Here is a 26821-nt window from a genome sequence, read left to right as displayed (position 1 = left end):
GTATTTCCTTGAGAAAGAAGATTTTACAAAAGTTATAAGAACGTATGAAGTAGAAAATGGAAGGAAATTAAAAGTTTATAAAATGACAAAAGAAGAGTGTGTGTCAGATGTTCTGGGGCAAAAGGAAAATGTCCATGGTATGCATATTATGCATATAAGGCAGCTGAAAATACATGACAACTAAGGAAGATTATAGACAAGCACACATGCAGTAGGGAATTTAACATTCGTTTAATGACTTCAAAATGGTTGAGTGAGAGGTTAGAGAAGACCATAAAAGAGAATCCCAATATTAATTTGTATAACCTCTAAAACAAAGTTTCTAAGAAGTGCAACATTGGTGTTTCTCGATCTACAACGTGTTGGGCAAAAGCAATGGCTTTTAAACAAATAGAAGGTGATTTTAAAGAACAATATAAAAGACTTTATGACTATGCAAATGAGTTTTTTCGGTCTAATCCTGGTTTAACTGTCAAAGTTAAGGTTGAACCTAATGAGGACAATCCAGTATTCAAGAGAATGTATGTGTGTTTCAAGGCTTGTAAGGATAGCTTCGTGTCTTGTACGCCTATTATAGGTTTAGATGGTTGTTTCTTAAAAGGAAAATATGGAGGTGAGTTGTTAACTGCAGTTGCAAGAGATGGGAATGAGAAAATGTGTCCTTTGGCATATGTTATTTTTGAGGTGGAGAATAATGACAGTTGGCTTTGGTTTTTACAATTACTCATTGATGATCTTGGTGGTGTGGAGCTTTCTTCAACAATCACATATATATCAGATCAACAAAAAGTGAGTAACGTAGCCCATTGTTTTTTTTTATCTTTGAAACCTTCATGTCTTGTATTATAACTTTTATAGCTTCATGTTTTTACTTTGATAGGGACTTTTGTCAGCATTACAAGAACTTCTACCTGGTGTGGAGCAAAGATTTTGTGTGCGCCACATTTATGCTAATTTTAGGAAGAGATTTCCTAGCCAAATTCTAAAATGTCTATTATGGAAGGCAACATCATCAACACACCCTCCAGCATGGGAGGTAGTGATGAGAGAAATTAAACATGTCAATCCAGATGCCTTTAAATACTTGCTAGCAATTCCAACAAGGTATGTCATATTTAAATCCATTCTTCATATTTACTTTTGTTTGTTTTCCTAGTTGATATATTTCACTTCATATTTGTTTAATTATATTTTGGTCACGTTCAAGGTTTACGGGTAAAGCTGTTTGTGACACCTTAGTCAATAATATGTCTGAAGCTTTCAACAATGTCATATTACATGCAAGAGGTAAGCCCATCATTACAATGATGGAAGACATTTGTATGTACCTCATGAAGAGATGGACAACAAATAGATAGAAAGTAACTACATTTGAAGGTTGTCTTTGCCCAAAGATTAAAAAAAGATTTGAAAAGGAATTGCACATGACTAAATTTTGGATACCTAGGTATGTGCACATCACTACATCAGAATCTGGACTTCATTATGATGTTTTAAATTTTTTACTTTAAATACTGATTTAAATTGCTTATCATTGCAGTTGGTCAGGATAGAAAATTTTTGAGGTGAGACACACTTCAATGATTGGTGAGAAGTATGTTGTTGACATAGATAAAGTCGAATGAAGTTGTAGAAAGTGGACTTTAACAGGAATCCCATGCTGTCATACACTAGCTGCCATGAATTTTTTGAACATCAATGGAGAAGACTACGTCCCAAATTAGTTTAGAAGGTCAACATACCAAGAAACATATATTCCAATGATATACCCTGTTAGTGGTCATCACCTATGGGAAATGACTTCTAATCTTGATGTCTTGCCTCTACCTAAAAGGGTGTTACCTGGTAGACCAAAAAAGAAGAGAAGGCTAGAGGCTTGGGAGCTAAAGAAGGATGACACACAACTAAAGCAAAATGGAACTCGTAAGAGATGTTCCATATGTAGATAGTTTGGTCATAAAAGAAATACTTGCCCACAACGTCCTCCAACAAACCAATCTCAATCAAGTCAGCAACCTGAAACCGAGCCAACTATAGGACCAAGTCAACAACCTGAAACCCAGCCAACTATAGGACCAACTCAACAACTTGAAACCCAGCCAACTACAGGACCAAGCCAGCTTACTCAACGCGGATTTGAACAAACACAATCATCTATAGCAGGACTTTAGTAGTTATTTAGAACATTCACATGTATTTTGAACATTGACATCACAGTATTGACAAGTTTAGCTTAAGTATGTTACAGCCCAGTATTGGCTTCTTTGTAAACATAGTCATGTAGTTTGAACTTCATTTTGAATTGGGTATTTTGTAAGTTGTGATATGTATTTGGATGATTATACTGTGATTATAATTCAACGACAGTTTATCTTTTGAATGTGCATTTGATTTTCCATTTTGTGATTATAATGTCATTATCATTGATGTACATTCCATGTGCATGTCCAGTATAAATTAGTTGTAATATATATTGTGATGATAGGGATATGCTTCTTTGTTGTGATGTATACTCATGTTACAGGTACTCATCTTTGACAGTCCAGGAGACACTTACATCATGTGATTACAATAATCTTATGTGGTCAAAATGTATAAATGCATTTCTTACAAGTTTACTACACATAATTTACTGCACATAATACTCGTCCAATGCACATTCAGAAGCACATGAATTTTTTGAACATCAATGGAGAAGACTACGTCCCAAATTGGTTTAAAAGGTCAACATACCAAGAAACATATATTCCAATGATATAGCCTGTCAATGGTCATCACCTATGGGAAATGACTTCTCATCCTGATGTCTTGCCTCCACCTAAAAGGGTGTTACCTGGTAGACCAAAAAAGAAGAGAAGGCTAGAGGCTTGGGAGCTAAAGAAGGATGACACACAACTAAAGCAAAATGGAACTCGTAAGAGATGTTCCATATGTAGATAGTTTGGTCATAAAAGAAATACTTGCCCACAACGTCCTCCAACAAACCAATCTCAATCAAGTCAGCAACCTGAAACCGAGCCAACTATAGGACCAAGTCAACAACCTGAAACCCAGCCAACTATAGGACCAACTCAGCAACCTGAAACCCAGCCAACTACAGGACCAAGTCAGCTTACTTAATGCGGATTTGAACAGACACAACCATCTATAGCAGGACTTTAGTAGTTATTTAGAACATTCACATGTATTTTGAACATTGACATCACAGTATTGACAAGTTTAGCTTAAGTATGTTACAGCCCAGTATTGGCTTCTTTGTAAACATAGTCATGTAGTTTGAACTTCATTTTGAATTGGGTATTTTGTAAGCTGTGATATGTATTTGGATGATTATACTGTGATTATAATTCAACGACAGTTTGTCTTTTGGATGTGCATTTGATTTTCCATTTTGTGATTATAATGTCATTATCATTGATGTACATTCCATGTGCATGTCCAGTATAAATTAGTTGTAATATATATTGTGATGATAGGGATATGCTTCTTTGTTGTGATGTATACTCATGTTACAGGTACTCATCTTTGACAGTCCAGGGGACACTTACATCATGTGATTACAATAATCTTATGTGGTCAAAATGTATAAATGCACTTCTTACAAGTTTACTGCACATAATACTCGTCCAATGCACATTCAGAAGCCACAAATTTACTGCACATAATACTCGTCCAATGCATATTCAGAAGCTACAAATTTACTACACATAATTTTCCTCTCTATTTTTCAAATCTCATTTCAGTTACAATGATTTCGCTTAAACCACTTGCTCAATTTTTTTGTCAGTTACAATGAGGATGACACACCACTTTCTCATTTTATTATCATTTCAATCTAAATTTCAATTAGCTTATGTTGTATATATCAGACAAAATGTATATTCAAACAACAATACCATATGCACAAATTCACATTTCTCATTGATTTCAAAACATCAAATTACAATAAGGCCAAAGTGTTCTTCACAACAACTAACTACTAGAACACATCATGGACTTTTAAACAAAATACAAAGAAGGATGATGTTAATCAACCCCAGAAAAGATAGCATCCAAATGAACATCTTCTCCCTTTTCTGAAAACCCATAACAGATTTCTCCAAGCTATTAATCTTTCTCCTTTGCCTAGCAATAGTACTACCAACATCATCTACATTATCTTCGTTACGCCATTTAAAGAAATTGCATCCTTGAACTTTTTCATTTCTTGTCCGCTGTTCAAAGTATCCAATCATTAACATTTCATTAATCACTAGAACAATTTATCACAAAAATTAAACTACAAACCTTGTAATTAGGGCAGCCCCAGAATTGCTTCCCCTCATTCTTAACTGTTTTTGCCACTTTCAACACAGGAACCTCCCCACAATGGCATATGTGGCTTCCAACGAATCCCCTAGATGTACCACCGCGAGAGATCCCCCATGAGCAAGACGAACATCCTTGATTCAAAGACATTGACACTTTAAAGCCAACCCCAAAACGAGACAAACACGAGCCACGAACCACTTCGCCAAGCAATTGCGAACGAGGGAACACCAACTCACCGAAGAAGAACCACCACCCTACTACCAACAGACAACACTAAAATCCAAACCGTAAAGAATAACAAAAGAAAGGAGAAGAAGACCCACCACTGTACCGTGTGCGCAACAGAAAGGAGAAGAAGAATTGGTTTTATCTATGCCCTAAATCAAATTTTCACCAAACTAAAAAACCCTATCTTAATAAAACACCATATCTTCTGTTAGTAACACGTAAGCACGCACAAACTGATATATTGACATGTTGCCAATAACTGATGCCATATCATCAACTCATTAACTCCGTTTGGTCATACTTAATGGAAGGAACAAATTTGACGCAAATTTTACTAACTGTGGACATATTCCAAACACTTTGAAAAATGGGGACTGAATTGACATTATCCAACGAAAGTGGGGACCAAAGAGGCTATTAAACCAATATTAAAATATAAAAGAAAGCTTCAATCAAGCTAAACATTATCTATCTAAGAAGAGACAAATACGAAAGAAGTGTTCTTAAACAATACTTTGTCCAACGATAAAGTCTTTATACAACACTTGGCAAATATTTGTTTAATGGCAAACGACAATATATTGAAAAGCTAAGTAAGTTCCTCTAGAAATTTTGTTTATAGTGATAATGAATTACTTGATACTTATAGAAATGTGTGTATTATATTATAAATATTTATTTATGATATATGCCACATGATAATAGTTAAATAAAACAATGATCAGATTATCAAAAGTTGTGCCAAAAGAAATTCAAGATTACTTTTTGATAAAATCCCTGAAAAGCACACATGTTCTGATAAAAGACATCATCCTATGACTGACACCTACACAAATATCCATAAGGGAACAGATCTCTTGACATCATCCTAAGACTGACATCATCCCTCTAGTAATTCATTGTATTAAATGCTTACTTGTGTAAGGTGAGAGAAAAAGAGAGATGAGCGAAACACATGCGAGTGCTTAAACTGTTTTGTATTGTAATCAAATCCTTTTTGTGAGAGTTATGGTCTGAACGACTTGTAAGCAATCTATGATTGGAATTCTGGAGAGAATTAAAACACTTATAACTTAACTCTGAAAGGTTAAGAAAATCTAGACGAGATCGTCTAGTACTAGGAGTGGTGTGAATACTCAAAGAAATCTCAACGGGTTGTTGAGTACTAGGAGTATTGCAAATACTTAAGGAAATCGCAACGAGTTGTTGAGTACTAGAAGTGATGCGAATACTTAAGGAAATCTAGGCGAGTTTTTGAGTACCAAGAGTGGTGTGAATACTAACTGATATAGGGTAACTAGAGGTTATTCACTGATCAAGGATACCAAGAGTGGTGAATAATACTACATGACCAAAAGTGGGGGAAACTAAAATAGACGTAGTTTCTCAAAGGTACTGAGAGCGTTAAGGGATACTAGGAGTGGTGAATAATAATATGCAATTAGGAGTGAGTTAAACTCAATTGTACTTCATTGAATATCTAATGGAACCCTCTAAGTTAACTTAGAGGAGAATTTGATGTAGCCTTAACAGATGAACCAGTATAAAACATTTTGTGTTTTTATTTGTTGATAAATGATGTAGTTTGTTAACTTCTCCTATGTTCTCTCTTTTATAATATGCTTTATGTCACTTAAGGTTATTGCCTATGTTCGAATTTGGATATGCTGAGTTGGCCAAGTAAACAATCTTTTTAGGATAACATTTACTAACCAAGCTTACCAGCTCATAAGTGTTACATACATCATGATCAAATTGCAAGTTGCTAAAAGTTATGGAAACACTATTCAACCCCTCTCTCCCTTTTAGTGTTTCCCTGCACCTTTAATTGGTATCAAAGCCTACCTCGATGAGCTAGTTCTTAAAAGAACTCCAGGCAACAGTTCAAGGGCTTATGGATCAAGGTCTAAATGATCCTTAAGGAACATGATATACAGGAGTCAAGACAAGGCAGTAAAAATGAGCATTTCTTTCCAATCCCGAAGGGTGGCTTATGGTTATTAAAGAAGTAGGCTCAACATCGCTAACAAAGAATCATTCTTCCTTTTTTTATTTAAAAGAATGCTCATTAAGGAGATCTATATCTTCAGGAATATTGAAGATATAAAGGAATTTATCTTTAATTCGTGGATAAAGCAGATATCTGGATCAACCACCAAAGCTCATGAGTCTGAAAAGCAAACACATGAGTTAATGCATATAAGGGCAAGAATGGACTTGGGTAAGTCCACGAAGAACATTGAAGGAAAAGCACAAAACTCATAAGTAAGTCCACCAACACTTATCTAGGAAAGATAAGGAAAAATAAGCAAGGTGATCCATCGAAGAAATTAGAGAAACTACATAGAACAAAAGTCAACCACACAAGCTCGCGGTAGAGAAATCAAGATGGGAAGCTATCTCTACAAGTTGCAGAAGAAGATCCGAACTAAGCTATGAAGAAATAGGTATGAGCTTCATTCCTTCTCTCAGCGTTAAATTACCTCATAAAATCTTATAACTTCCTATAAACATGTTAAATATGTTATAATGGATGCACAACATGTTATCATTCTATTAGGATTCATAGAGAATTTAATGTACGAAGGAATATATGTATAGCGTACTACATTTAAGTTGGAGAACTATGTTGAAACTCTCCAAACAATGTAGGATCATCTGGTTGACATAACACCCATAGTGAACCATTAGGATAGAGAAAATACATAGGATATTAATTCTCTAGACAGAAGATTTTAGGAATTAATTAGGATCAGGAAGTCCCTAAATAGATATGGCTAGGACAAAATCTAGGAAACGTAGTGGAGGATGAAATATCAGACCCATCAGCTAAACCACGGTTAACCTCTTCATCATTCTCTTATCCACCTACTTCTCCCTGAGACGAAGCAAAAGACACACCTAAACTTTACTTTGAAGCAAACACGAAGAACTTACATTAAAAAAATGAGAAAAAGCAAATCAAAATAAGGGACATCCTAAGGATAAGATTAAAAGTTAATTAGGTAAAAACAAAAATAATGTTGAGAGATGAGACATAAAGACAACAGGGGTGAAGAAAGAGAGAAAACCTACGGAAGGAGGTGTTGGTGTTGAAGTGGGAGGAGGGTGCTTGGAGAAGGGTTTGGGAGTGTCGGAGTCTGAAATGCGGTTGAGAAGGACAAAAACAAAGTGGGTTGCTTTGTTGCGTGAGGATTGCCTTTTTCCCATTGTCACTTACGAAACTCGAATCTTGGTATTTTCACAAAGATGGGATTGTCGTCCACGACATGTGGGAGACGACGATGGAACGGTGTTGAGGATGTGAGAAGGCAATGGCGTCGACGACGTAGAGGCGATGACATCGACAGCATGGAGGTGTGGCGTCGATAGCATGGAGGCAATGGCTCGTAGGAGTGTGTGAAAACAAAGAAAAGATAGGTGCTTCAAAAATGAACTAAAACCTTCAAATGAACTGAAGAAGGAAAACTGAAATTAGGGATTTACACCTACTATGAAAGGTAAGGAATCAACCATCATAGTAGAGTCTTATTATGATAGGTCTTCTAAAACCTGTTATAATATGTTCTGATCATAATATCAATTCTGCCACTGCGCCTAACTTACTATGATAGGTGGTTTTTACCTATCATAATACATGTTACTTTTATTACGAAAATGTCACCGCTACATTTATTATGATAAGTTTCCTAAAGTACATCATAATATCTTGAATTTTATTATGAAAATGTCATTGGTCAATGTATTATGACAGGTTGATTTTACCTGTCATAGTATGCCATCATGGAAACCTTATTTTCCACTAGTAATAAGTAAGCTTAGAGATAAAGAAGCATGACTTGTATAAGTGGCGCTTGGAACTTGAACAAAATGTTTCAAGATTAAAAAAGGGGTTGCAAGTTGATAAAAATCTTAAATTACACTAAAAGTGCAAGATGAATTGTGACAACTTGTAATCTATGAGAAGATTGGTGTGAAGTAGGCATCATAATTTTCCCATCTCTCTAGAAGAGTTCGACTTATTAACATGTATAAAAGGAAGAAACACATTGATGTGGATTTTCACTTAATCCAAAAACAAGTAAAAGAAAGTAAAGAGGAGTTAGTGTACACATTATAAGTTTGTTCACTTTTTGTATTGGACTGCCAACCTCCGCTTTTCTCAATATTTCATGCACATCCTAAACAAAATAGGGCTAGGTCACTAATCAATGAAAGGTGAATTGGTTGTCTAAAACTTTTTTTTGCCTGTTAACAAATTCTATGAAAATTCTTTCTTATGTTTGCTTGTAATCTTAGAAAAAAAATATAATAGATAAAGTTGGAACGATCGCCCAGTAGATTTTAGGCTAATTTGAATCTCTCCAAGTTACAACAAATATCAATAACTTAGACTTTACATTTTTCATTTTTTTTTCTACACCAGTGTACTGTAAATTTGTAATGTGAAATGGTAACAATCTAATTGAAAATTAGGAAGAGCATTATTGAAAATGTTGAGGTTGAAAATTATATATTATAAATATCTAATGATAAGACCGAGCTTCAGTTGGTAAAAGAGTACATCCATATGCATGACCATGAATCATTAGGCAACAGGGATGAAGCTGAAATTAAAAACCATCGGGAAAAACATAAATCCCGTTGATATTGTTAGGATCTTGATCATTGTTACCGACCACCACCTCTGAGAGATTCACCTCTCCTACCCCTTTGGCATTCCTTCCTTCTATCTGCCTCTTAGTGGAGTTGTAATAGGTTGCGTACAGAATTAGTTGTGCCACAGAAAATGTTGTCCCGATCCCATTTGGTATCTGAATATTTACACAACACAACAACGGGTTAAGTTAAATGTTGTATTGAATGTGTAGAGGGAAGATGAAGAAATGCATGAAAGGAAGGAAAAGGGTTTGTTAGTGATTTTGTTTAAACTTACAGCCATGAAAGGATCAAAAGGGATGAGAGAATATGCAGTCCAAGACACACCATTGCCAAAGGACGCTAGAGAGAGGGAAAATGGCATGTACTTAACGCTTTTGGTCCTCATCACCAGTTTCTGCAACCCCATTACACATTAACTTGTTAACACATGCAGACTTTGAAGCTAAGAACAAGGAAAGAAAAGTGTTGAGAAAGGATGCGTGACCATGACGGACAAGGGCGAAGCGTACATGGCAACGTTGAAGATGACGCAGACGGTTCCAACAACAGCAGAACGTTTTTCGACATCATGAATGGTAGTGAAGGTGAGAATGGAGAGAAGCGTGAGGAAGAGGAGTTGCAAGAAGAGGCAAAGGAAGAGGGTGAGCCTCTTGGTGCGATTAGAGTAGAAGAAGAACAGGGTGATATAGATCATCTCAATCACGCATCCTCCACCATTGATGCTCACTACCAGCAAGCTGTGAGGGTGCACCATTGGTAGGCCATACAAAGTCCAAACCATGCAGTTCATCAGTGTGGCCATGTATGGCACTGCTGAGTACTCCTCCACTGATCCCTTTTTCCGTATCTCCAGAAATGTTGGCCTGCAATATCATAACGTGTTACTCAAATCCATGGCCACCTAAACACACAAATCTGAGGGAGACAAAGGGATAGATTAGTTTACACTGGAGACAAGAAAAGGCACCCCGAAATGATGTTTCCTGATTGCGGGAAAAAATGAGAAAGTTAAATCATATACATGATATATTAGTGTTCTATATTTTTGCTTATATAATGAAGTTCAGAAAGTGATCAAGTTGAGTTCCTCGCACATACCTATGATGCCAACCACTGTTCGAACAATATCTGCAGTAACCATGTTTCTTTTCCAAACTAAGAAGTGAAACGTGAATACTAATATGATATTGATTGGTAATGGTATGAATGAATTAAGAGAATAGACTGCATTTTAGTTGAGTGGAAAAAGTTTGGTGGATCATGTTTGTGACATGAGTTGGTAGAACAAGTTCTCATGTTAACAGGAACAATTAGATTAGAGTGAGATTTGACACATGGGTGACAGTTCACTATTTATCTCTTTTTAGGAACAACTTGTATAAACACTTTTCAATTTTCCTATACTTTTAAGATAAAAGAAAAAATATAAAATTTAATAGAAAATGAGGTGTTTGGCATTATCCACTCTGTATATGTTATTTTACTCTTTATTATCTATTTTTTTCTTATAAATATAAAATTTCATTTTTATTAATGATTATATTATTTTTAAAAGTGAGTTGTGATAGATTGTCAAAACAGAATTTATTTATTGTTATCTTAATATATAATTATGTTAAATACTTTTTTCTAATCTTGGAATTCAAACTCAAACCATTGTATACTTTGTTTAATCATAAATTTGGTGTTAAAGTATTAATTTAATCTTAGTCTAAAGAAATAAGAAACACTACAAGAAAACTGGGTTTTAACAGCTGAAAGTTAAAAGTGGACTTTATTAGAGTGGGTCAAACTTATTCTAAAATGTCACTGAATTCAAATTGGCTGATTTTATGCACCATAATCCTACTAAGCTCAATGAAAAAAAAAAAACTCCAGACTATGTTGATTCTTGGATTTGTGAGAATGAGAAGATCTTCAGAACTATCACTTTTATCCTAAGGATAGGAAGTTGGTGTTCGCATCATTTCTGCCAATAAGGAGATTGAGCACTGGTGGATAGGAATGCAATAGTTGATAGAAGCTGGAGGAGAGGTGATCAAACTGGGAAGTTACTGTTAAGTACATATTATGTGGTGTTTTTATTAGTTAATAGTGTCTTCTTTAGTACCTGTTCTAGTTAATTAGCTTGTATTAGATTAGATTCTTTTATTGTACTAATTTGTCTTTTTCTATAGAATTAGTGAGATATAGAAGTTTAAGCATACTTTTTAGTAGTGTCTAAGTTGTCATTAGTTAAATATTTTAGTTTTACATTTGTATAATTTAGGACTTTAGTCTTGGTTAGCTAGTCTTGGTGTTAATAGGTTATGATTTCTAGTTTAGGTAGATTCATTCACTCTTATATTAGTAGCATAACATTAGTTTAATACATTGCATTTTAGTTAATTATTAGTTTTACTTAATTAGGATCATAGTTAGTAATAAGGATACTTTAGACTAATTAGAATACTAGGAGTAAGGTTGTTTTGAGTTCTTAGTTAAGTGTAGTCTAGTTAATTAGCTTAGTCTAGGTTTCTTAATTGATTTGATATAACTAACTTGTGTAACTTGTGTTGGTCCAACAGAGAAGAGTTGATTGAAGTATGATGAAGAGAAAAGAGCAGGAAAACCAACAACAAAGCAACAAGGCTGAGACAATTTTGGGACAAAGTTATAGAGTTACTTTTGAGTTGACTTTTTACAATTCAACTCCTAACCTTGTGCCAGTTGTGGGAGACCTTAAGGGACAATAATTGACACTTATGCTAACCTAGAATGACTTGGAAAGGGTTGGAGCTGACTCAACCAAGCATCTTCTCACACACATGAATAGTCAACCAAGCTAGTTAACTTGAGTTAGTTAAGTAGGTTTTTACAGTTTTAGGAAGGAGAATAGTTAACTACAATATAGTTTAGAGAAGGAGGTACTACACATATGTTGTAACAAAGGTTTTGTAGTTTTAATAATTCTCTAAGTCATAAAGACTAAGATATTAGGTGGAGAGAAGTTGGGAGAGGAGTTCTCACATGTCATGATATGTGTAGATATGTGGTTTGGTTAATGATTAACTTACCTTGATTTCATAATTCATGGATTCGCTTTTAAATGCACGTATTGGATTCGATAAGATGATAGTCTTTAGTATAACATACTTAATATGAGTATTCGAAAAGTCGTTAGTTTATATTCTGATTATTGAATATTTTTTTTTAATAACATTCATGTGTAGTTTGTGATTTTTTTAATATTTTCATTTTGAGATGATTGAATTATATTTTATATATAATTGCAATGTCTCTTTTATATATATTTTCTTAAATCAAAATTTATAGTTTACCCTTGCATGTGTTATTGTGGTGTGACTTGTTATTATTTTTTGAATATAATATTGCAAAAGAAGATTTGATCCATCAAATGCGGAAGCTTTTTCTGAGCTTGGACCGAGACTTTAGCTTCCAACGTTTTGATTTAGAGATATATCTCAAACTTACCAAACTTCACGCTGCAACGTTATAATTTTGTTTGCACGTTCTTTATTTGATTAAAAATTATTATTTTAATAGAAGATATTTTGGATTTTTGGATCATGGGCCTGGTCTATGAACTCTATAAATAGGGAGCTCCTCCTCCATTCCAAGATACACAAAATTTTCATTCTTTCTTATTCTCCTCTTTTCTGAGTTTCATTCTCTAGCTCTTTTTTTTCTTCTAAAATTATTCTGGGTTGTTCTTATACTCTATTTAGAGTTCCTTGCTAGTTCTGAGATCCTCAGAAATATCTGAGAAGTTCCTGTTGTATCCTGGGGGGCTTGCGCAATACACCGCGGATAAGTCCTTAAGGACAGTGACCTACACGCCTCAGGAAGCATATTGTTCGTGATCTTTATTCTACTTTTGTCAGCTTTTACAACAATCTTAAGGACTTATGGCTGACAACAACAACTCAATCCCGGAGAATCAGAATAATGTTTCCGGAACTCAGACGGTCTTCGCGAAACCTTTCCCGGATGTATCAAAAATTGAAGTCTTCTCTGGTCAGAATTTCCGGCGCTGGCAAGAACGCGTGTCGACTCTCTTAGACATGTACGGAGTCGCTTTTGCTCTTTCATCTTCAAAACCCGACTCCAGTCACCCTCCAAATTCAAAACAAGTTGAAGATTGGGTTCATGCAAACAAGGTATGTCGTCATACTTTACTTAGTGCACTCTCTAACGATTTGTTCGATGTATATTGTTCCTATAAGGAAGCAAAAGAAATTTGGGATTCGTTGATTCTCAAATACACTGCTGAAGATATAGTTAGGCAAAGATTCATCATAGGGAATTACTATCGCTGGGAAATGGTTGAAGATAAGGACATAAAGTCGCAAATTAATGAGTACCACAAGCTACTCGAAGATATCAAAGCGGAGAACATTCTTCTTCCAGATGAGTTTGTTTCAGAGCTTCTGATCGAGAAACTGTCGCCTTCCTGGACTGATTACAAGCAACAACTAAAACATAGGCACAAGCAAATGTCACTTTCAGAGCTCATCACTCACATAATTATTGAAGATACCAACAGGAAAGAATGTGCTGCTGTAAGGGCCAAAGCATTGTCTGCAAAAGCAAACATGGTAGAAGACAAACCTGCTCCAAAAAGGTACGAACACAAACCTGATCACAATAAGAAAAATAATTTTCGAAAATTTCGCCCCAACACATCTAACCCCACCTTTAAGAAGAAAGGAAATTGCTTCGTATGTGGGAAGCCGGGCCATCATGCACCGCAGTGCAGACGCAGAGTAAGAAACGACAATCCTCCTAAGGCTAATATAGTCGAAGGAGATGACATTATTGCTGCGGTCGTTTCTCAAGTAAATTTGATGACCAATGTGAGCAAATGGGTGGTAGACTCTGGTGCTACTAGGCATATCTGTGCAAACAGAAGTGCTTTTACCTCTTACACTAGTGTAGGGGATGGAGAAGAACACGTTTACCTCGGTGATTCCAGAACCACTCCTGTTTTGGGAAAAGGGAAAGTTCTTCTCAAACTCACATCTGGAAAGACTCTGGCCTTGAGTGATGTGCTACATGTGCCATCAATCAGAGTTAATTTAATCTCTGTAGCACTACTGGGAAAAGTGGGGGTTAAAGTGTCATTCGAGTCTGACAAGATTGTAATGACAAAAAATAATGTTTTTGTGGGGAAGGGATATTGTGATCAGGGTCTCTTTGTACTTAACATTTCTGAAAATATTAATGAATCATCTTCTTCTGCTTATATTATTGATTCATATGATATATGGCATGCTAGATTAGGACATCTAAATTCTTCCTATGTTATGAAATTAAAACAACTAGGATTAATTAATATGCATGATAAACAGAGTAGTAAGTGTGATATATGTGTAGAATCTAAAATAACAAAGAAAACATGTTTCTCTGTAGAACGCCAAACTGAATTGTTAGGGTTAATTCATACTGATTTAGCTGATTTGAAACAAACAATGTCTAGAGGAGGTAAAAATTATTTTGTGACCTTTATAGATGATTATTCTAGATACACCAAAGTATACTTAATCAAACATAAAGATGAAGCCTTTGATGTGTTTCTTACCTATAAAGCAGAAGTAGAAAATCAATTGAATAAGAAAATTAAGAGGATTAGATCAGATAGAGGTGGTGAGTATGTGTTATTTAATGACTATTGTGTTAAAGAAGGAATCATCCATGAAGTAACCCCACCGTATTCACCTGAGTCTAATGGAGTAGCTGAGAGAAAAAATAGAACTCTTAAGGAGATGATGAATGCTATGCTTATTAGTTCTAGTGCACCTGATAACCTTTGGGGAGAAGCCTTGCTTACTGCGTGTTTTTTACAAAATAGAATACCTCATAAGAAAACTGGTAAAACTCCGTATGAGATGTGGAGAGGTTATCAACCTAACCTTAAATATTTAAGAGTGTGGGGGTGCCTAGCTAAGGTGATGTTACCCGATCCTAAGAAAAGGAAAATAGGCTCTAAAACCTCTGATTGTATGTTCTTAGGTTATGTTGAACATAGTGTTGCCTATAGGTTTCTAGTTCTTAAAAGTGATACACTTGAAAGAAATTCTATAATGGAGACGAAAAACGCTGAGTTTTTTGAACATGTTTTTCCTTTAAAGGTTAGTGAGACGTCTCAACCTATAGAAGATAATAATAATAGTGATGCCTTGTGTGAGGAATTAAGAAGAAGTAAAAGACAGAGGAAGGAAACTTCATTTGGTAATGATTTCTATACCTATCTAGTTGATAATGATCCAAGTAACTTTGTAGAAGCCATTAGTGCTCCTGATGCAAAACAGTGGGATAAAGCCATTAAGACTGAAATTGAATCAATTCAGAAAAATAATACTTGGACCTTAGTAGATTTGCCTAAAGGAGCAAAACCCATTGGTTGTAAGTGGATCTTTAAGAAAAAGTATCATCCTGATGGATCTATAGAGAAGTATAAAGCAAGATTAGTAGCAAAAGGTTTTACTCAAAAACCCAACATAGATTACTTTGATACTTTTGCCCCTGTGACTAGGATTTCCTCTATTCGAGTGTTGTTAGCTTTAGCAGCAATCCATAAGCTAGTGATACACCAGATGGATGTTAAAACTGCTTTTCTAAATGGTGATTTAGAAGAGGAAATTTATATGACTCAACCTGAAGGGTGTGTTGTACCTGGTCAAGAGAATAAGGTATGTAAACTTTTAAAATCTTTGTATGGATTGAAACAAGCACCAAAACAGTGGCATGAAAAACTAGATAATGTATTGTTATGTGATGGTTTTTCACCTAATGATGCTGATAAATGTGTGTACTCTAAATTTGAAAATGGTGATTGTGTTATTATATGTTTGTATGTGGATGACATGTTAATTTTTGGTACATGCAATGAGATTGTTACTAGAACTAAATTATTTCTAGGATCGAACTTTGAAATGAAAGACATGGGTGAAGCCAACGTAATTTTAGGTGTTAGAATCATAAGGAAGGGAGATAGTATATTACTATCCCAAGAACAATACATTGAGAAGCTTCTTAAGAAGTTTGGGTATTATGATTTCAAACCCGTGAGTACCCCTTATGATGCTAACTCCAAATTAATGAAAAATAGAGGAGAATCATTATCTCAGCCTCAGTATGCCCAGATAATTGGGAGCTTACTGCACTTGATGAGCTTTTCTAGACCCGATATTGCTTATGCAGTAGGTAGACTAAGTAGGTACACTCAATGTCCAAATCAAGAACATTGGGATGCACTTTCCAGGCTTATGAGATACTTAAGAGGTTCAATGGATTATGCCATTGAATATAGTGGATTTCCCGCTGTACTAGAAGGGTATAGTGATGCTAACTGGATCTCTGATTCAGATGAGACAAAATCCACTAGTGGTTATGTATTCACACTTGGGGGTGGTGCGATTACATGGAGATCTTCCAGACAAACTATTATTGCAAGATCAACAATGGAATCTGAGTTTGTAGCTCTTGAGATGACTGGAAGTGAGGCTGAGTGGTTGAAAAACTTCTTAGCAAACATTCCACTAGGAATGAAACCAACCCCATCGGTGTCAATACACTGTGATTGCCAATCGGCAATAGCTATAGCTAAAAACAAGAATTACAATGGAAAGAATAGACATATTCAATTGAGACATAATTTGGTGAAGCAGCTGCTAAAGAGTGGAACTATTTCCATTGACTATGTGAAGTCAGAAAGGAATCTAGCCGATCCTCTGACAAAACCCTTGGGAAGAAATATGATCTTAGAAACATCGAGGGGAATGGGACTTAAGCCACTAGCAAACAAACAAGTGATGGTAACCCAACCTTTGTGACTGGAGATCCCATGAATAAGGTTCATATGGGTAAAAACAAGTCATTTGTTAGTTCTAATAGCACTAATTTGATTTTAAATCAAATATGTCCATTCCTATGGTGTGTGTGAAAGTGCTAGAGACTGCATAATTGAGAGGTTAAACTTTGTAATTAAACAAAGTTTTTAATGATCTTCATATCCCTTACGGGTGGTGTATGACTTGCAGCATACATTTGATGAAATCACCTATATGAGTGTCAAGTGGGGCCGCTTGCATGAGATCTTGGCATGATCTCTAGAGCACTCATGAATACCGGGCACGCGCATGGCCTATTAAGCGCATCACAGCGATAACAGCAAGGATTGTGGGGGTGAAATGTGATTGATAAACCTCTAACACACTCAAGTATCTTTGGTTCATATAGCTTGCTATACCAACTACACTGTGTGTTAAGTTTCTTGATCTAAGACTGGTTCATATAGCTTGCTATACCAGCTCTGATGCATTACATCTTATAAAACCCAGGATTTTTCTTCTTTTCTTCAATCTCTCTTTGTCGTCTTTTGCAATATGTGGGGGATTGTTATTATTTTTTGAATATAATATTGCAAAAGAAGATTTGATCCATCAAATGCGGAAGCTTTTTCTGAGCTTGGACCGAGACTTTAGCTTCCAACGTTTTGATTTAGAGATATATCTCAAACTTACCAAACTTCACGCTGCAACGTTATAATTTTGTTTGCACGTTCTTTATTTGATTAAAAATTATTATTTTAATAGAAGATATTTTGGATTTTTGGATCATGGGCCTGGTCTATGAACTCTATAAATAGGGAGCTCCTCCTCCATTCCAAGATACACAAAATTTTCATTCTTTCTTATTCTCCTCTTTTCTGAGTTTCATTCTCTAGCTCTTTTTTTTCTTCTAAAATTATTCTGGGTTGTTCTTATACTCTATTTAGAGTTCCTTGCTAGTTCTGAGATCCTCAGAAATATCTGAGAAGTTCCTGTTGTATCCTGGGGGGCTTGCGCAATACACCGCGGATAAGTCCTTAAGGACAGTGACCTACACGCCTCAGGAAGCATATTGTTCGTGATCTTTATTCTACTTTTGTCAGCTTTTACAACATGACTTACAATGACAATACTATGTACACGAGTAAATATAGGTACAACAAGTGCAGGATAAAGGTTTAGACAAGAATATTTTTTTTAATTATATTTTACAAGTATATATATATATATAGTGTAAGTTGTAGTTTGTATTGATACAAGCTTTGTATATACCCTTTGATGAGTTTATAATATAATTGCTATTTTAATTTTTAGGTTGTTAAGAAAACAATGCAAATAAGACAGAAGGCATGATAGCCAACAATATACAAAAAGAATAATAAATATATGTATAAAAGCTAAATACAGACAATAGAATAAAGGCTAAGTGTTCCATCATCTATGAAGAACTGCAAGTACATTTATAACGCTCCAAATTTCAGGATGTCACGAGTTATTACAAAAACTGGTAATTTTCAAAACTTTCTTATAGCACGGAAACGTATTTTCAAAAACCTCAGAATTTAAACTTGCATCGCATAATAGTTCCAAAATACTTGTCCAATTGCATTATTTAAATAAAACCAAAATAACGAAGTAAATAAAATAACTCCAATTACGTTGTCTTAAAAACTCAATTGCAATAGCTTTAAATAAAACCTCAAGTTTGTCTTCATCTCACGGATATATCATGCTTTATCTTTATATGTAGCATCATCTGCTCCTATATAACATCGCACATTATACGATAATCGCATTTACATGCACAAACACAAATATGTATGGGGCAAGCTACCGATAAAACAATAATAATAATAATAAGATATAAACACATTGAATATATAAACCATAACAACCACCTCATACCAATAGGAATAACAATAGGATCCCTAAACCTCTAACTCAACAAATCAATCACGATAAATTACTAAATCCTAGAATATACCGTCTGTAATCTTCACATAACCTTGAGCTTCCATCCCTCTTCTTTTCGTTGGCTATCACAACAATACACGCAGCCGCTTTCCGAATATCCTACAAACTTTCACGAGACGGAACCGTTTGCATCTGTTCTTCTCTGGAAATAACCTTCTACTTACCACAATTAATGAAAACCCCATTGATCGCCAGTCAATCCTTTCCCAAAATTGTCTAACCCCTCAAATAGTAGACATACCAAATTAACTTTGGATATGAGTCCTGCTACCTCTAGCAAACACCTAACTCAAACTGAATTGAATGAGACTTGCCCTGATGATGCTGGCATAGAAACTACTAACTCACATCCCAAATAAACCACAGGTAACCCGAGTTTCTCCAAATATTCCAGAGATATAAATGAATGTGTTGCACTCAAATCAAATAAAACATGCACAACTTTATCATTCAAGTAACATGTGTTCAAAATTAAGTTACCTGATTCAGACGCTTCTACACCTATCATGGCGAAGACTCATCCTGTTGCTTTCAGCTTCCCTCCAATGGACTTCTGAATTTGTGTCCTACTCCCTGAGTTCTTCTTCTTTGGACATGCAGCAGCAAAATGTTTAGGCTTCTGACAGACATAACACTTCCTCTCCTCAAGGTTCACACTAGTTAGCTTCAAACAAACTCTCTTAGTATGAGGACCCCCACATTCATAGCACTTCACCCCTCCAAAGTGTCCCTGTTGTGGTCTAGCATATGGCTTATTTTGATTTTTGTCTCTATCGAACCCATCCTTTTGAGTTCTCATCACACGATTTTGATTCGCTTCCATCGACTCTATAGTTTTAGATTGTTCCACCATCTCCGTAAACATCCTGATCTTCAGATGTATTATGAATCTCACCAGACTAGGACGTAAACCTCTCTCGAACTTTTTGCACTTCCAATCCTCGCTCATGGTTTTAGTTTAAAATCTAGAGAGGTATACAAAGTGTGCCACATACTCCTGCACAGTCCTACTCCCTTGCTCCGTGCTTCCCTTTCATATTTAGCGCTTATTGAAAAATAACACTCAAAAAAATTTGTTCTGAAAGTCATCTAGCTGATCTCCTCTCCCTAGGCAGTCATCAATAGTTTTGTGCTCCTCCACCAATACTTTGCTTCCCCAAGTAACATGAATGTAGCGAACATCAGCTTATGCTCCTTAGTACAATCAATCACTCCAAAGATCTTTTCATTATTTTAGATCCAATTATCTGCCTCATCAAGAGTAGCCTTTCCATTAAACTTAGATGGATTATGAACGTAGGTAATCGTTCATACTAGCACGGTACCTAGGGATAGGTCCTGCCTGTTGTCCCTACAGTACGTGTACCATTTGTTGGAGGGCACGAGCAATATCTTCAGTGGTATTGTTAGGGAACCGTGGTCTACGAAGACATCTTCTTACATACACAACAATAACATTTATTTAATCACTTCAATTCAATAGTTATACACATACACATACAATTCACACAGATATACACATATGCATGTATTTCTTACCGTGATATAGTTACACTTGAAATTCACAAACTGACACACCAAAAGTTAGATAAGCTCACACCCCAAAAGCCCTAAAAGTTTTTTTTTCGAAACCTGGCTCTGATAACGAGTGTAACTTTCCAAATTTCAAGGTGTTACGGGTTATTACAAAAACCGGTAATTTTCAAAACTTTCTTATAGCGCAAAAACGTATTTTCAAAAACATCAACATTTAAACTTGCATCACATAATAGTTCCAAACTACTTGTCCAATTGCATTATTTAAATAAAACAAAAATAACGAAGGAAATAAAATAACTCCAATTACATTGTCTTAAAATTTCAATTACAATAGCTTTAAATAAAACCTTAAGTTTGTTCCCCGTCATCTCACTGGTCTATCATGCTTTATCTTCATCTGTAGCATCATCTGCTCCCATATAACATCACACATTATACAATCATCACATTCACATGCACAAACACAAACATGTATGGGGTAAGCTACCGATAACAATAATAATAATAAGATATAAACACATTGAATATATCAACCATAATAACCACCTCATACCCAATAGTAATAACAATAGGATCCCTAAACCTCTAACTCAACAAATCAATCATGATAAATTACTAAACCGTAGTCGATTCGTTCACCAGCACATATGTTGTCTACACCACATAATTCCATTACTATCAATATAGCATTCCTTGAAGCTTCATCGTCATTACGATAATCCACACATGTACCTCCATCATGACACACCTCATCATGATCACCACTATCATGATTATCCTAGTCATGAACAACCATGAGCATCTCCAAACCATAAACACCAGTTGAAAGAGTTAGTCTCACTCTTGTATCCTACCTCAGTGATTGTAGATTGTCCAAACAACCCTTTATAGATTCCCCATACAGATACATTTGAGTAGTCCCACAATCTAGAAGGGAACATGTAATCCTGCCACACAAGGACAAGGAAGACAGCTTCACCCTTACACAAGGAAGGCTCAATACCCAAATAACCCTTCTAATGCACATCAGTATAACATCAGTATTTACTAGGTTCAACAAGTAGACTTTATCCTCCACTCTTATGATCATCAATCACATACTCAAGTACATCCCAACACTCATTCATACTCCAATTCACAATCATTGCTTTCTAGGCTTGAACCACGTCCATTCTTCACCAAATTCGTCATTTTTCCCAAAAATACACTGTGATAATCGATTATCACTTTTGATAATCGATTATCTTAATGAAAATCACCCATAAACATAACGCAAGAAGGGATAATCGATTGTCATAAGTGATAATTGATTATTCCCACAACTAGACTCAATATTGATGCGTAATAATCGATTATCATTAGTGATAATCGATTATCTGTGAAACGAAACACATCCTGGACATAATTCAAGTCTGCAAACACACATGCAACAACCCTAAATCACGAGGGAACTCCCTCAAAACATCATTCATGCAATCAAGCATCACATACTCTTGTAAACATACTCAAACACATACATCACAACACTTGAATCATCCAAATTCAATCATTATACATATTATAACCCAATCAAAACAATTATAATTCATATTATTATTACTACACCTTTACACATACATTTGCATGGAAAACCCCCAAGCCTCATAATTTTATTCTCCCTTAGCATCAAACCCTCCGTTGGAATAACCCAACAACCATACATACATTCATAGGGAAAACCCAATACAAATATTAAATAAACCCTATGCCTATGCATACATAAACCCTTACCTAACAAGAGCAACATACAACCATAATCATAATCATATAACATATATCAACAAAGATTATAATCAAAATAACCAAGAACACATATAACATATAATAATTAACAAACAAAAGTAAGTTTCCCCCATACCTTGGCCAATCCTAAGGCTTTATCTACACTTTAAAACACCACTAATCTCTAAGGTTTCTGCAGTTCTTCCTCTTCTCTCTTAAAACCTCCTCTCTTTTTCTCTATCTCTCCCTATCTTTCTCTTTTTCATTTTAGATGTAGGTTAATTATGAAACCCTAGTTTCCCTTTCTCTTTTTTATCTTTTTAATTAAAATAGTATCAACAACCACTAAATATTTTAATTTCAGATTTATGTTTCTTTCCTTTACTTTATACACCCCCATAATTTAATTTCTACACTAATTAATGAGGTAAAATGACCTTTTTGCCCTTGGGCCCAAAATACAAATTAAAACTCTTTTACCCTCAATCCAACACATCATATTAGTAACAATACACCACATAAATCATCTAAATAACAACATATCAATCATGCGTTTCACTTAATCAATAATAATAATAAACATAATAATTATAATTCTAGAAAATATTTAATCATCAAACACCAATTAACAAACAATAAGGTCCAAGTCTCATAACCACATTATTTCCTAATTACCACATTTTTCTAGGGTCTTACAACATTTGTAAAAAAATTTCCTAAATATCAAAGAAGCTATACTTTAAGAAACCATTACAATAGCATCACATGAATGGCCACATATTATGAATCAGGCCATAAAATGCTTTCACAACAAAAAAATAACAATGAAAAAAATTCAGAGGCAGTGTACAAGTAAGAAGTAGTTCTAACTCATACCTTAATTAGATTTCTCCAAATGCATTTGCAAAGTATATGAGATCATCAATGCTTTCAATTTCAAATCCAACAACTAGACCACCTTAATAAACCATTGCTTGCTCCTTTTAGAGTAGTGCTATTCGAGATTCCAATAGATGATGCAAAGAAACCCTTATCATTATAGAAATCGGAAGTGTCAAGAAATGCTTTAAAAAAAGTACAAATTAAATTTCATCAACAAAAGCCATTGAAGAAAGAGAGAAACATTGCTAGCATTAGCATCTGAGCGGCATAACATCGTTGGCGGCTTTGTCGACACTAGAAAGCACCGTTGTTGGTCGTTTCATGCATGGCGTAGGGTTTTGTTTTTTGTGTCCCATCGATTGAGTTCATACAAATCTGATTTGTGTATGAAAAAAAATATATACAAGGGACACAAACTACAAAGAGATAAAAAAATAGAGAAAGATTGACCTGACCTAAATAAGTGGCGGAGGAAGGTAGTGAGTGGTAGCTAGTGATAACGGTTATGGAGAAGGATCGAAAGAATTTAGAAGATGGTGAGAAGTTTGAATAAGAAGGATCAAGAAAAGCTAAGAAGAGAAGAAGGAAAAATGAACACGAAGTAGTGGACAAGGAGTGAAACCAAAAGATGAAAAAAAGAAAACAACAACGGAAAAAACTGGAGATTATGAATTTTAAAAAATTAAAATAGAAAACTTAACTGCAAATATGTTTATTAAACCGTCTGAAAATCATTTAAAAAAGAAAATTAAAACTTAGTGACGATTTTTTATTAAAACCATCGAACATCAGTGGAGAATTTTGAAATTGTTGGAAAAAATTTCTCCGATATTATAATATTTTTGTAGTGTTATATCTCTTGATAACTTCAATCTCAACTATTTAGATTGAATTGATATTCAGCATACAATAGCTATACAACGTGTTTTCGTACTACATCTTTAACATTGGACAATAATAACATCATTTCTCTTTAATATATTATTTATATATTCATCCTTAATGGTGAATAACATTTGTAATATTTTCGTTATCCATCTATTAACGAGTTATTAGTAGAAAGTGACAATAAAACATTGACATAAGTCATCTACTTAAAAGTTCTTTTTAAAGAACAAACTAATAAAATAACTTACATGTAAACATTGTCTTATAAATTACGTTTTTAAATTTATCTTTTCAAAGATCAATTACAACTTATATATTATTTTTTTTTATAAACTTACGTTTCTTAATGTGAGTGATCTATTTTCTTCTACGTAATTTATGATAAATAAGGAATTTGATTTAACCATTAAAATAGTAAAACTTCTGATTTAATTTCTAAATGCATGTAACATCCCAAATTATATATAAGCATATAATATAGCAAATCCACATTCTTAATAAAAGAGAACAGTTAGAGTAGACTGTAAATGAAGTTGATAAGCTTACAGTCATTCCAAAATGAGTCGGAATTTAAAACTTAAACATACTAGAGTGTTTTAAAAGATAAGGAACCACTTAAAGTCCTAATGAAACTAAGCAACAACATTGTCTTCCTCCAAAGCTTGCTCCAGAGGCACCTCATCCGCCTCTGCTCACATCCAAGTGGATGATCATTGCAAAAGAAAAGCATACCCAAGCAAACACAAACACACAAGCAAGGGTGAGCTAGATATAAAAGTCATGTTATAGCAGTCATAGGCAACATGCAAGTAAAGACAGATACATTACATTACACACACATAACTTGTTGCACTTAAACTTGACTCGTCCGGACTTAGAATGATTGCCGAGCTATGGCGGGTCATGCACTCGTGGTGGCCTCTACTGCTTTGCAAAGTCATTGCCAATTGGTTTCACCCTACCACACTCACGAGGTTAGTCCGTTATCACTCACCTTGGGCCATACTGGAAGCACCCAAGACTAGGACCTCCTACTACTCCTCACCACATGGATCAATCCTCTCTACTTGAGAATGAAAGATCATTGGAGCGTCAGGAAAACCCCCAAGACTGAGCTACCATGCAAATCATTCTAAACATGAATCTTCTCCTTGAAGATCATGGAATTACGTCCAACACTATAGGGCACCACCATGTGACCCCCCTTTGAGATCCATGGAATTACGTCCAACACTGTAGGGCACCACCATGTGACCTCCCTTTGAGATCCATGGAATTACGTCCATCAACCATACTAGTACAACCATATGCTTTCAATCACCAAACATGTTTCACATACACACATACTTCTAATATAATCACATTATCACATCATACTATGCATTGCAAGCACTCCACACACTTGGTTCAACCGAAAAGAGAGCAAAAGAGAAGACTGGACTCAAAGGATTCGCACAGCGCACCCTATTTGCAAGGCGAGATAAGAGGATCTCGTACAGCGCACCCCTTAATTCGCATAGTGAATTAACTCGCAGCATGCATCAGACTTCAAACCTCTCGCATAGCGCACCCAGGTCGCTATGCGAGAGCCCAGACAGAGACCAACCCCCCTAAGGCTCTCGCTATGCGCCCCACTTGCCCTTCGAATTAAATGGGCAGTGGTCTCAGACCACCACCAGTCGCATAGCGACAGATTCGCCAAGCGAATCCACAAATAGAGAGCAACACCCTCTGGTCATTCGCACAGCGCACTAGCTCGCACAGCGAATGACTCAGACAGTGAGCACTCTTTAAAGGGTCTCGCTATGCGAGCTGCCTCGCATAGCGATTCTGCATCATCTGCAGAACGCGAATTCTGTAGAATCACACACTCACACTAGCCCTTACCATTTCTAGGCCTCTTGGCCAATTTCTAAAGCCTCTAATGGTTGATATAAACCTAGTTAAACTTATCTAATTAATTTTACTCATTCCTATAGTGATTGTTAAGTGATTAAGACCCAAATTCCTTCTTAAAACACTAGTTTCCTCAACTTAGGGGCTCAATTCTGATCCTACCATTTTTAGCCTGTTCTAAACGAGTGTTATGATCCTAACAAGTCACAATTGACTTGCCTAAGATGTCCCAACAACCCCATTGTGCCCAGAACCCCTACTTCCCAAATTCACCACCTCACTTCCTCTCAAGTGACCCAAAACTCTACTAGTTTTTCTCAAAACAATGCATACTGATCTTACCTTCCACTTGAATACCCCTTCAACAGAACACATACATCACACATATCAATCTCAAATATCACCTCAGCCTAACCAAATCCACAGTCACAAATTTCCAGCATATAGTTCATACAACAAATCTCAAAAACGCAATTTCAACCCAAACAACATGGTCACACAAAGATCAACACATTTACACATTTCACAATAATAAACTTTAAGAAAACCTAGCTCCCCTTACCTTGGAGTTGAGCAGTACAACCCACTAGAATGCTTTAACAGTGCCCCTCACACAGCAAGGGCCCAACCAAACCCTACAAGACACCACATTGGTGACAGAAACAACTCTTAGAGCTAGAATGAACGGAGGAAAAACGTAAAGAAGGGTACACTAGGCACATGCAACTTGCTCTAGGTCCCAAATAGCGGAGAACAGTGAAGAGCTACTTACTCGCTGAAGAGTGAAAATCTATTCGGATGGTTGCGAAGGTCTCTACTCCGCGGTCACTTGAGCACCACCTAAACCA

At 35.5% G+C, this 26821-nt stretch overlaps 1 protein-coding gene across 1 annotated transcript; it reads right to left on the bottom strand.

Annotated features, from left to right (window-relative positions):
• Positions 1-3989: 3989 nt before the first annotated feature.
• Positions 3990-10342, bottom strand: LOC108341247 (bidirectional sugar transporter SWEET4). Its single transcript, XM_017578941.1, has 7 exons — positions 10300-10342; positions 10148-10184; positions 9686-10064; positions 9476-9595; positions 9161-9353; positions 4288-4565; positions 3990-4214 (listed from the first exon to the last, which is right to left on the bottom strand). Exons 1-7 carry the CDS (start codon positions 10340-10342, stop codon positions 3990-3992), a joined length of 1275 nt encoding a protein of 424 aa, XP_017434430.1.
• Positions 10343-26821: the final 16479 nt, after the last annotated feature.

The sequence above is a fragment of the Vigna angularis genome, chromosome 6, assembly GCF_016808095.1.
Source record: "Vigna angularis cultivar LongXiaoDou No.4 chromosome 6, ASM1680809v1, whole genome shotgun sequence".
NCBI lineage: Eukaryota > Viridiplantae > Streptophyta > Magnoliopsida > Fabales > Fabaceae > Vigna > Vigna angularis.
Note: the sequence above shows the minus strand (reverse complement) of the source record. Positions and strands in the feature narration are given on the sequence as shown.

Excerpts from the sequence above, each read along its gene's own strand:
- LOC108341247 (XM_017578941.1), bottom strand. The coding sequence starts at position 10,342 with ATGGTTACTGCAGATATTGTTCGAACAGTGGTTGGCATCATAG. Across the intron at positions 9,596-9,685 it reads CTTCGCCCTTGTCCGTCATG|AAACTGGTGATGAGGACCAA; the intron begins GTCACGCATCCT and ends ATGGGGTTGCAG. Across the intron at positions 9,354-9,475 it reads CTTTTGATCCTTTCATGGCT|ATACCAAATGGGATCGGGAC; the intron begins GTAAGTTTAAAC and ends GTAAATATTCAG.